The sequence below is a fragment of the Pygoscelis adeliae genome, unplaced genomic scaffold, assembly GCF_000699105.1.
Source record: "Pygoscelis adeliae isolate BGI_AS28 unplaced genomic scaffold, ASM69910v1 Scaffold186, whole genome shotgun sequence".
Taxonomy (NCBI): Eukaryota; Metazoa; Chordata; class Aves; order Sphenisciformes; family Spheniscidae; genus Pygoscelis; species Pygoscelis adeliae.
The window spans coordinates 3,658,806-3,671,611 of record NW_008825071.1 but is presented as its reverse complement, the minus strand read 5'-3'; the positions used below and the strand labels follow the sequence as shown (position 1 = coordinate 3,671,611).

Sequence of the window (12,806 nt, the reverse complement as noted above, 5' to 3'; positions counted from 1 at the left end):
ATCTCCTCGGCCGCTTCCCAGCCCTCTGCGGGCCCGTGAAACGTTCCCGGGTTTGAAGTTGGGCACCTAGGAGGCTTAACTGGCTTCCATCTCTCGGAGTTTGAAACTCGGACGGCTGTGTGGCTTTATTTTGGGAAGCTGAATCTGCCACGGAGTCCTTGCCGCTGGCATTAAGTTCCTGGGAAGCTCTTTCTTTTGTCGTGTTCACCCAAGCACCCGCGTTTTGTCCTGGTTAATCTGCGCTTGAACTAAGTGTTTTAGCCTATACTTTATTTACTGCAATCATGTCATTCCCCAAATGTGAAATAATCGTTCTACGCTTTTTGTTTTTTAATGGGGTGGGATTTAGGGTGTTGGACAAATACACATGGATACAGTAGAGAGGGAGAGCCACAGGTAGGAATAAACAGTTGGGGACAGGAGAAAAAGTAGGACTGTTCCTTTAGATGGCAGTGCTGGTTCAGTATCAGTTTACAGTGCTTGTTGGAACTCCGCTGTATATTTCTTGAAATAGTCTTTAAATGCTATGCTATCAGAGTGCTTTTAAATGTAATGGGCTTTTTTTCTGTATGGCAGCCAAGCCTATTTCTCATACATGTATATGTTGTAAATACTCTCCTTCAAGAGGAAGTTTCAGGTCTTTGGCCCTGGAACACAAGAAAGTGCTAACGGTTTTCCTTTGCAGTGAGCTTTCCTCTTGTTTCTCGCTGCAGAAAACTCCCGCAGCCTGTAGTTCTGCCTTGTGTCAAATTTTTACCGCCCTTAACAGTCAGATATGGAAGCTGTACTGAGGAGGAGGAGGATTGAAACAGAGGGTGCTGAGAGACAGTGGAGAACGTTCACCCTCGCAGAAGGGTGTCTGTGGCCCCTGGAATATTGATTCATTGCATTTTATCTACGTTGGTGGTTTGCTGAATAGATAGGACAGCCAATAAATATTATTCTGGTGCTCTTTTGATTTTGTATGTATTTGGTGAGCAGTCGTGCCTCTTGCATCGAAGTATGGTGTGCTGCCTTTTGTTGTGTAGCCTAGTATGGAGTGTGAGAGAAAAACTAAAAATCTGACTTTCATTAATTTTCTAGATGTTGGGGAGATCTATTCAAGACTACTGGATCACAGACCAGTAATTCAGGGAGAAATACGTTACTTTGTTAAAGAATTTGAAGTAAGTATTCGTATCTTACTGGGTGCTGTATAACCTTCACAGTCTGAGACTTTAAACAAGGTTAGCATCTTTCTAGAGATTATAATATGTATGTGATTTGCTTCAGAAAGATTTGACGTGCATTTCTTGCCCAAAATGACTAACACACCTATAGTATATGTCTGCATCTTTAGTAAACAAGGCAGTAATTTAAGTCTGCCTATTTAAAACTATTTAAAAAGTTTTGAAAAGGGCATAAATATTTTTCCTGCGAAAGATTGGCAGGAATCTTGATGTAGGAGAATGATGTAGTCCTAACACGTTAGAGAAGTCTACTCGGTTCAAGGGAAATATTGTTGGCCAGTGCAGGTTTACATCTGATTAAGAAACCGGTTTGTGCTTCAGCTGGATTCAACTGGCACAGTTGTAGTTTAATTTTGCTTTAATTTTTGCTCTGTGAAAGAAAGTAATATTACTGGAAGAGAAGAGCAACACTTTATGCGAAGTAAAAAAATCATTAAAAATTGAATGATCGTTATCTGATTGGCTGCAAATAAGGCTAGAGTACTGAAGGTGTAAAAGTGTTTATATACAACTTTGCTTGGAAAGTGTGATACGGTTTCCACAAGATGGCAGCAAAAATTTAGAAAAGTAGAATCACGTGTCAACAAAAGGCTATTTTGAGTAGATTTTCGTTCTTAAAGAATGTGGGATGTAAAATCTTAAAATTAGTCCTGAAAATATAGTTATACCTCAAAATTCTAGTGTGCGGAGCTGGTTTTGAAAAAGAAATTCCATTAAAATGGCTTCCTCTACCCCGATTGTAGCTAATATTTCAACCAGGTCTAATTTGTCTCCATACTGGTCTAGCAAAATAAGTACGTGAACTAACTCTCATCAGATCTGTATCGTATGGGCTTGAGAGTCATAAAGAATTACTTCTTTTCTTTGCCTTCCCTAAATAAGTCATGGGATACAGTAAATAATTTGACATGGCTTTTCATAGGAAGGAAAATTTTAAACTCAGTTACAAAATTATAATTAAATTCATATATTTCTCTCATTGCACTTAAAGTCTTGTTCTGTTTCTTAGACAAATTTCATATATTCTTAGATCTCCGCTTGAAATTTAATTTGCGGTTTATACTTTTAGGGGGGAAATAGCAAAGCAGAGGATTATTTACATTTTTGCAACTTAGAATTTCTTCCAAAAATTACACTTGTTTCTAAGTTTGAGATATCAGATATTTTTTGGTATTGGTAGGACACATGCTTTTTCTTTCAATGATTAGCGTGAAGCGTGTAAAGAATGTAGATTTGCATTCAGGAAGTCTGGGGCCTGTTTAATTAAGTGACGTGACTTGTCTGTGCCTCAGTTTCTGAAGGTTTAATGAAGGTATGATGATCCAATTGCCCACTTCATGTGATGCAATATTTTTTTATTATTTAGAATCGCTTTATGATTAACAATTTTCAGTACAGGAATGCTTGTGTGCAACTCTACTTATAACTCTGAAGAGGGGAAAAAGGGGCAAGGAGGCAGGTGGCAGGCTGGAGCAGATTCTAGAATACTTTTCATTGTCTAAAGGAAAGTGCTGGTGAAATTAGAATGGAAGTGGTGCTGTGGCTTCAGAAAAATAGATTTATTTATTTATTATGTAAACAATAAAGCAAGAGCTTGTTCTTCTTGTAATTAATAATGATCAGCAGTGAGCCAGAAGAAGAGCTGCCTCTTTAGTCAGCTGTGTATGTTATCTTTTAGTCTTGACTTCATTGTTTTGCTTCAGTAAAAACAATTTTACTTGCATTGTTTTAACCCCATACCATGCTAAATCTGGAAGGTCAGACATCAAGCAAGCAGAATCAATGCTATGTTATTTCTCTGTTCTATGTTATAACTCAATTCTGTTATAATTGAGTTATAAAAATACAGTGCTTTCAAGCTCTGTTTCTCTGTCTTGTTTTTGATATGCTCTAAATTACCCATACAAAACAACACATTTTTTGGCATAATGTTTTTATTAGTAAATACAAACTTTTCTCACGAGGACCAGAAGCATCATTCAAAGTATTCCTGTATTTTAGTGTGAAGAATGGAGCATTACTCTCTCTTTTCACAAACTTATTTTATCAATTGTGCTAAATAAGTAGAGTAACACATTAATAGACAGTGCTGTAGTCTTTGAGATAAAGCTATTAGTTTATCAGTTGGGAAACCATCTCATTTTGGAAAGTGGAGTTCCTTGTCAGCCACTTATTTTCTCTCAATTCTTCTGGCAGGAAAAACGTGGCCTCCGAGAACTACGAGTACTTGAAAATCTAAAGAACACAATCTTTGAAACAAATGAACACGTTCTTCCTAGGTGTGAGCAGGCAATGCATGACAATCTGAAAGAAGCATTCAAGAGATGTAAGCAAGCTGCTTCTTATTTCCCTTGTTGTATCATTTTGAGGAATAATACAAATAGTTCGGGTTCAGAATATAATTTGTGGAAAAATTACTGTCCTTGGATAAATTTTCTACCATTTATGTGCTTTTTTCTCATTTCTGTGAAATTTTAAAAGGGAAACAACAGGGACACTTTTTGCTATTTATTGGTCCAGCCAACACAGCTCTTGCTAAGGGTACATTAAAGCTTTTTGTTGACCTGAGTAGAAGCTATTTCAGCTCAATGTTTTACAACTCACTTAGAAACAGGATAGTGCTCCATGTTGGCTAAAGCCATGGATGAAATTTCGGTTTTCTGGTTTGTTGGCAAGCATGCTGTGGTGTGACCTTCAAGTTTCTTAATTTTCCCACAGGAGAGCATAATACTGTCTCCTGTGATTTAAAACAAAACTTGCTCATGTATAGATATGAAATGTGCTATTATTATTATCTTTAGTCACAAACAGGGTAGTAGTAATAATTCTTGTACGCTAATCCTAGTTTGATAGTTATAACCACCTAATATATTTTTTTATTGCTCAGATTGCTCAGATTTTTTTTTTCCTTACTCTCTCACCAGGATAGCTTCCTAAAAAGATATTTCAGGGGAGAGTGGCTATATAGCTTTAGCTGCCAAATTTATGCAGTTGAAACATGCCAGTGTGGGTTTTTTTATATTTTCTGTATAGCATGTTGTATAAGCATTTAATTTTATATAATGGCTGCATATGTCAGATGCCATATAAATAATAACAAATGGTAGATGATGTTATACACACAAAACAATTGCAGGATAATATTTGAAACTTAAAATTTAGTCATGGAAATAAGGCATATGTTCTAACACCTTCTAAATGGGGTGAACCTGTGATACTACTCCCTGACTTTCTAACGATCAGCTGTGCAGTACGTCATTAGTAACAGAATCACAGAATGCTTGAGGTGGGAAGGGATCTCTGGAGGTCATTTTGTCCAACCTCCCTGCTCAAGCAGGGGCGGCTAGAGCCAGTTGCCCAGGGCTGTGTCCAGTGGGTTTTGAATATATCTACAGATGGAGACTCTACAACCTCTCTGGGCAGCCTGTACCAGTGTTTGACCACCCTCACAGGAAAAAAGCATTTTCTTGTGTTCAGATGGAATCTCATGTGTTTCAGTTTGTGCCTACTGCCTCCTCTCCTGGCAGTGAGCACTATAGAGAAGAGTCTGGCTCCCTCATCTTCATTCCCTTCAACCTGATATTTATTCACATTGATGAGATCCCCCCTGGGCCTTCTTTTCTCCAGGCTGAACAGTCCCAGCTCTCTCAGCCTCTCCTCACATGAAAGATGCTCCAGTCCCTTAATTGTCTTTGTGGCCATGTGCTGGACTTGCCAGTCCATCTCTTTCATTTACTGGGGAGCCTAGGAGTGGACACGCTACCACAGGTGTGGCCTCACCAGTGCTGAGCAGAGGGGAGGGATCACCTCCCTTGACCTGTTGGCAGTGGTCTTCCTAATACAGCCCAGGATGCTGTTGGCCTTTGTTTTTTGCTGCGAGGCTGTGTTGTTGGTCCTCAGTGTGTATTGCTGCCTGGGCTTATTCCTCCCCAGATGCAGGACTTGTCATTTCCCCACGTTGAACTTCATGAGATTCCTCTCAGCCCAATTCTCCAGTTGCTCAAGGTCCCTCTGAATGGCAGTACAACGATATAATGCCAGCCACTTCTCCTGGGTTTGTATCGTCTGCAAACTTGCTGAGGGTGCACTCTGCTCCAGCATCTGGGTCACTGATGAAGATGTTAAACAGTATCAGCCACAGTGCTGACCCCTGGGGTAAACCACTAGTGACTTGCCTCCAACTTGACTTTGTGCTGCTGTCACAGACTTTAGACTTGGCTGTTCAGCCAGTTTTCAATCCATCTCACTGTCCCCTTACCTAACCCATACTTTGTTAGCTTGTCTATGAGGATGTTACGGGAGACAGCGTCAAAAGCCTTACTGAAGCTGTGATAAACAATATTGCCTGCTTTCCCCTCATCTGCCAAGCTAGTCGCTGCATTGTAGAAGACTGTCAGGACAATTAAGGATGATTTCCGGTTTGTAAACTCATGCTGACTACTCCCGATCACCGTCTTCTCCTTCATGTGTTTGGAAACGCTTCCAGGAGGACTTTTTCCCTCACCTTTCCCAGGATTGAGGCGGGCTGATTGGCCAGTAGTTCTCCGGATCTTCCTTCTTGCCCTTCTTGAAGATAGGAGTCCAGTCTTCAGAAAACTTTCCCAGTTGCAGTGACCTTTCAAAGAGAGAGAGTGGCCTCGCAGTGACATCAGCCAGCTCCCTCAGCACTCATGGACGCAACCTGTCAGGCCCTGTGGACTCAAGTATTTCCAGTTTGTTTAAGTGCTCCCTAAGCTGGTCCTCCTCCACTGAGGGTAAGTTGTCTTTGCTCCAGACTTTCTTCTGGTCTCAGGGGCCTGGGATTCCTGAAGGCTTATCTTTATCGTAAAGACTAAGGCAAAGAAGGCATTGAGTACCTTGGCCTCTTCCATGTTCTTTGTTACCAGTTCCCTGCCCTATTCAGCAGAGGGCCTGCCTGCATTTTCCCTAGTTTTTCTTTTGCTGTTTACATACTCGTAGAATCCTTACTTGTTGCCCTTCGCATCCCTCGCCAGATTCAATTCCTGATCTACCTTGGCTTTCCTAACCTTGTCCCTGCACGATCAGACAGCAACTCTGTACTCCTCCTGGGTCACCTGCCCCTGCTTCCACCTCCTTATACACCTCCTTTTTAAGTCTGAATTCAGTTAGGAGCTCCTTGCTCATCCATACAGGCCTCCTGCCACCTTTGCTTGATTTCCTACTTGTTGGGATGGACCTTTCTTGAGCTTGGAGGAGGTGATCCTTTGAAAAGGGTGTTATGTCCCTTCTGTTACCATCATCCCAGATCCTTGGTTTGCCTACCCTATCCCCAACTTCTTTACTTTTTTTTTTTGAGGAATCACTCCCTCACCTGTCATTTCTAGTTTAAAGCTGTCCCTACCAGGTTGGCCAGCCTGTTGGCAAAGGTACTTTTGCCCTGTTAGTCAGGTGGATCCCATCTCTTCCAAGCAGCTGTTGATGCTCAGAATGGGTCTCATGGTTGTAGAAACTGAAACCCTGCTGCCAACACCGACTGTGCAACCAGCTGTTAACCCCAAAGATCCATCAAGTCCCCCTCACCAGGAAGGTTGAGGAGAACGTTACCTGGACCCCCATGCCTTTGACCACTGTCCCCAGATCCCTGTAGTCATTCCTGATATTTCTTAGGTCACCCTGCAGTACCACTGGTGTCTACATGGAAGAGCAGCAGGGGTAATAGTCCGAGCCTCAGTAGCCTCTCTATAACATCCTGAATGTGACCTCCTGGCAAGCAGCAAACCTCCCTAGATGACAAAGCATATCGACAGGTGGCAAGCCTCCGTCCCCTGCCATAGGGCATCTGCTGCAACTGTCAGTTGCCACTGTCTTCTAATGGTCCTGAGTGGCTCGGGCTCAGCCACCAGATGCTCCAATTCATGGTGCTGCCAGCTCCTCATCAGCTACGAGGGCAGTGTACCTGTTCTGAAACTGGAGGTCCTCAAGGGGGCAGGAGCCTGGTGTGAGAAGTCACCATCTTTAAGATGATGATAAAAAAGTAAGGTATTTGTCGATGCTAGGATGTGTTAGTGGGAGAAATGACTGCTTTGAGGAAATTAGTGTATTTAATTCTGCATTAATTGTTAAGTAAGTTAGGAAAAAAACCTGCGTAGGAATACAGTTCTTACTTCCATTGACAAGTTTTTCTAGGCTGTCTCATGACAGAAGAGGCTGGCTCCAGTGTAAAGATGTTCTTCGTGTAGACTGTTTATACTAAATCACTTTTTGCATTTGATGGGGAAAAAATAAGAAAAAAAAAAAGTAAAACATAGAGCTTGGTCACCTGTTTCTGCTTACTGACTTGAGAGTTTTTTTGATGTCTTCTGAGGTGCTGAGTAGTGCACTCTAGCTCATCAGCAACACTAAGGAATATGGGCACAAGAGAACCTAGCTGCCTTTCTCTTTTTGGCTTCTAGAACGTACAAGGGCTGAACTCAGTGATATGCCTACATACAGTTATCAATGTAAAGCATTTTCTGCAAGTACGGACAAATCTTTTTCATGCAGAGTTAAGTGGCACAGCGGAATATAACCTTTGACTTGCAACAGCCTCATGTCTTTTAAATCCCTTTCAGGGGAGTTTCTCTTTGATTTAGAACAGCACACTGATCTACTGTAATTTGTTATTTCAGTGCAAGCTGCCAACGATATGATCCATAGACTCCAAGAGAGGGAGCATGAAGAGATGAAGGTAAAGGATGGATGGATGGATAGATTTTTATAATGTGACCTAAGTAAGAGTCTTGTGCTTCTACAGCAAGTCTACATGCCTTCGGTATAGCACATATTTTTCTGTACTTTATATAATTGCAGTAAAACGTCATTTGGGGTGATTTCTGCACTTATAAAATGCATATATGCAGCGGCATATATGTTCTAGGACTGCAAAGTTAATGGATCGCTAGCTCTTCCTACAATCTCCTGATGTATGGAAACTATTTTTTTTTTATTTCCTTTGCTTTATTTTCCCTCCTAGTTCAGACTATAATATTTGTCACATACAGGGAAAGCTTAAATATAAAAAAAAATTATTTTCTGTGGAACAAAAAACACCTACTAACCTACCAGAATGGAAATGTAAATCTTTCCTAGTTAGCCGAGAACATTGACCATATTATATATATTGCTTGTTGAAAAGGAAGTGTGTTTTTCACTTGTGGATAGGTTATTTAATGAAGGGCTATATTATAGGAACATGCGAATCATCGGAATCTTTTCAGTTGGCTACACTTTGCTCATTTGAAATATGTGTGCTCTGAATCTAAAATTTGGAAAATTATACAAGAAATTAGTTTCATGTTTTCCCATTACTCCTTCATGATTGTGTTCCTGTGTTATCTTTTTACTTGCAAAATGTTATTTATAATAATTTAGTTCAGAAAAACTGAAGATGTTTCTGTGGCCATTGCACAAAACAGGCTGCGCATTGATTTATGTAAGCTGATAGTTGTGTTTTTCTTTCCTTTTTGTAATCGATGAAGATGGGCAGTCCGGTTGCAGTTGAATACTGGTACTGTGCGAATAGCACACTACACTGCTGACCCCTGACAAAGTTCGCTTGTCTAACACTAGTGTAGGTATTGGTAGAGAGCTTAAGTAGGAAATTCTTACAGTTCTGCTACTGTTTGGTTGAAGTAAAACTTTAATACAAAATTTTATAATTTATAAAATGAACAGTCACTTTATAAGAATGGTAACTATTCTTTTTTAAAGTATTAGCTGTGTATTTCCACTTTTTTTTTTATGTGCAGTGGAGCAATACTAATAGCTATTCAGGATTTGTAGTGGTTCTTTAAGCTTGTATAGTAAGACTTTTTGGCTTGAAACTTTCCAAATGTGAGTAGTAACAGTTAGGTAACTTTTTAAAATTATAGATAAAAGGTGTCACTGTAGTTCAGCTACTTGAGGAGAAATTCTTTTTCCTTACTTTTCTTTCTGAAATCATGTGTTCTGAAAAAATAATGGGGTTTTGGTAAGATCTAGTGTCAAGTGATTCATGTTAGCAGCCCTCAGTGAAATTAATTCAATTTCTGCTGGATAGAATGAATATTAAGATTACTTGCTTTACTCTAGTTATCTTTTTTTGCAGTTCCTTTCAGCTACTGGTATCAGCCAAGTAACAAAAGGAAAATTATGTTGTCCCTACCATATTCTTACTTAGGGTGTAAAGTAATTTGTGATTACAGGAGTGTCACTGTGTCCTGGTGTCGGCAGGGATAGAGTTAATTTCCTTCCTAGTAGCTGGTACAGTGCTGTGTTTTGAATTTAGGGTGAGAACAATGTTGATAACACACCGATGTTTTAGTTGTTGCTAAGCAGTGCTTACACTAGTCAAGGACTTTTCAGCTCCCCATGCTCTACCGACTGAGAAGGCTGGAGGTGCACAAGAAGCTGGGAGGGGGCACAGCCAGGACAGCTGACCCAAACTGGCCAAAGGGACATTCCATACCATGTGACGTCATGCTCAGTAGATAAAGCTGGGGGAAGAAGAAGGAAGGGGGGGACGTTTGGAGTGATGGCATTTGTCTTCCCAAGTAACTGTTACGCGTGATGGAGCCCTGCTTTCCTGGAGATGGCTGAACACCTGCCTGCTGATGGGAAGTGGTGAATGAATTCCTTGTTTTGCTTTGCTTGCATGCGCGGCTTTTGCTTTACCTATTAAACTGTCTTTATCTCAACACACGAGTTTTCTCACTTTTACCCTTCTGATTCTCTCCCCCATCCCACCGGGGTGGAGTGAGCGAGCAGCTGTGTGGTGCTCAGTTGCCGGCTGGGGTTAAACCACGACAGTCCTTTTTGGGAGCCAGGCAGGAGTTGAACCTACACTCTTCTGAAAGAAGCGTTCATAGAATCCCCTGTTTCGTTGAGTAGTCTTCCCATCCAGATCAGTAACATTTAGTTAGTAGTTCAAGCTGTGGATTACTTGAAGCTTTTGGGAGAAACTAGAGAAGACTTCCAAGAAATTTTGTAAACCTGTTCTTGTGTACTATATTCTTATTTTTTTCTTTTTAAATTTTTTAAATATTTTTATGTAGAAGGGTAAAGGCTTATACTGGAAGCTACCTAACACTTCCCATTATGGTCTTACCTCTTAATTGCTTGTAGCACGAACTAGTATGGTAACATTTCTCAAAGCCCGTGTCTCCCTCAAATGGTGGGTTTTTTGGTTTGGGGTTTTTTGATGTGTTTTTGTTTTTTGTTTGTGTTTTTTAATTTCAGCAAAATTATCCCAATTAATACTAAAAACAAAGTTTACTGAAAAATTTGATGTTTTTACAAATGTTAATTTTTTGCTGACAGTAAAACAAGGATAGAAATAAATACAACCAACTTATGTGAGTCATTAATATCTTTCAAGTTCAAGCAGTATGCACTATTGAGTGAAAAAATGGTTTCACAATCAGATCAGATTTTTTCCAAATAACTAATGTCTGAACTTAGGTGTTGATATAAAAGAAATATGAAATACATCACTGCCAAAATATGTAAATTTGCTAACACACCAAAGGGAATTCCCAGAACAGGAATTAATAAGGCAGCAGCTATGTTTGTAGTTCAGACAAGCTTTGGTTTATATCTAAACCAAATTATGAAACTTTAACTCAAAACTATTTTCAACTTTTTATATGAACATGAAAGCTGAAAATCTTCCAAATTTAGTGATGTCTAAATATTAAAAAAATTACTCATAAAAGTAGCAGGCATTTTTATAAACATAGAACAGATTCTAAGCTTAGTTTGAGTTGCCCAAACCCTTGTATTTATAAAGTTATACTGAAAGACAGAAATTGAGGACAAGTATTCAGGTTACGTGTGAAAAGTGAAGTTTAACAGCTTGCTGTGGCTTATGTTCTGTTGGGTGACTGAAGGAACTTCTAGCAGAACAGCTGAAATACTCTTTGGAGAAGAGGAATTGCTGAAAGAATGGATAACCAGCAATCAAAAACAGGACAAAGCTGTATCAGTCTGGTCTGGAGCTGGAAACTTTAGAGGAGGATAGAGCTGGAGTTCTAAGCGTGTTTGGGGGTGAGATGATTCTCTGATTAAACAAACAAACAAACCTATCCAAATTTTGCCAAATTAACAGCCATGGAGAAATACCATTTGTACTACCTTGTAGATCTTTTCAGGTGGGGTAAAAATGTTTTGTTCTGTGCAGTAGATGATAGTAAGTGCTAGTCAGTAACACAGATAGTAAAAGCCTAAAGCATAATGTACTTTTGCGGACAGTTAAACGATCTTTTGGTTCAAATAGAAATCTAGAGCATGGCGGGAAATGTTGGATTGTCTAATTCTTAAAACATTACAATTTATAGCTAATTATTGAGACTCTCTTTTTTTGGTTCCTGGCTAAATATTGTACCGATACCATACAATATCATGAATTACCTAAGCCTTCCTCTTGGCTCAGGTACGTCTGTCTGCGTGCTTTAGTTCATACGGCTATTTTCCCATGTTACAAAGGTCATGAGGTTTTACCTAAGAACAAAACGTGTTGTTCTGAAGCCTGAACATGGTATCATAATACTGGCTTCTGTCTTGTTATCATGCACTGGTATATTTATATAATTAAATACCAAAGCAAATTCATTGACACTTCCTGACTGGAAGAGGAGAACAGTGGGACTTTGTTTTCTGAGATGGCTATGCTGGGCTTATTAGGTGCTGTTTTCTAATTTATAATTAAGTCTGACTTAAGGGGCAGACTTAATCAAGTCTGACGGAAAGAACTTGTGTTCTTTCTGTTTGGTTGGTTGGGTTTTTTACTTGTAAGTTTAGACTATAGTTATTTTACAGATATTTGTTTTGTTTGTGTTAGCAGTCATTTTAAATGACAAAAGGTAGGAATTAAAATTAGGCTATACTCTGAAAAGCTGTTCTATGAAAGTATACCATTTTTCATGTTTGTATATGCTGTTCTTGGTGATATTTTGTTAGTTTACAAGTTACAGTTTCTCCAATTGGCAGCCCTGGAAACAAAAGAATGAAACCTAAAAATCAAGATACCTGTTTCTGGATTTTGAATCATTACCAGCAATCCAAAATTTGTAATTAGAAGTTTTCAGCAATCTGGGAGTTATGTAAATCTTTATTTCATTTTAAGTGTTTTGCTGACTGTGCATGGGCCGGAATTTATTTCAATTTATCTTTTACATAGTTGGGTTGGTCTTGCAAAGTTCCAAGTTTAAAAGTAATGAAAATCAACACTGAATTACTATTCTTCCAAATATTTTTTTTTTTCAAGGAGAAAAAGGGATTACTTTCTCATGCAACTGTACCTGCATTTTCAAACATGTAGGCATTATTTCCTTCTTTATGACAGTAAAAAATACTAATTTTAACAGATCAGAAGTTATTTATTACTACTGCAGGTGTTTTCTGGACTTCAGAAAAACCAATTCTTCCACCTTCCTGAAATATGAACATGTACTTATTCAGAATGCCTATTATATTTTTGTGTTCTGTGATAAGATGGAAGCGCTTCCTAACTGAGCATCAGTATGCAAAGGCAATTTCAAGTTCTTAGAATCACAGAATTGTTTAGGTTGGAAAAGACCTTTAAGATCATCGAGTCCAGCC

The 12,806-nt window shown here is 39.2% G+C and overlaps 1 protein-coding gene across 1 annotated transcript in view; it reads left to right on the top strand.

Moving 5' to 3' along the window:
* The first annotated feature begins 1,034 nt into the window (after positions 1–1,034).
* The window catches only part of BLOC1S5 (biogenesis of lysosomal organelles complex-1, subunit 5, muted), a 19,406-nt gene continuing 7,634 nt past the window's right edge, over positions 1,035–12,806 (top strand). The window contains exons 1-3 of the mRNA XM_009326536.1: positions 1,035–1,166; positions 3,426–3,555; positions 7,859–7,917. Coding sequence (XP_009324811.1) covers positions 1,035–1,166; positions 3,426–3,555; positions 7,859–7,917 — 321 coding nt within the window. The remainder of the gene's footprint in view (positions 1,167–3,425; positions 3,556–7,858; positions 7,918–12,806) is intronic.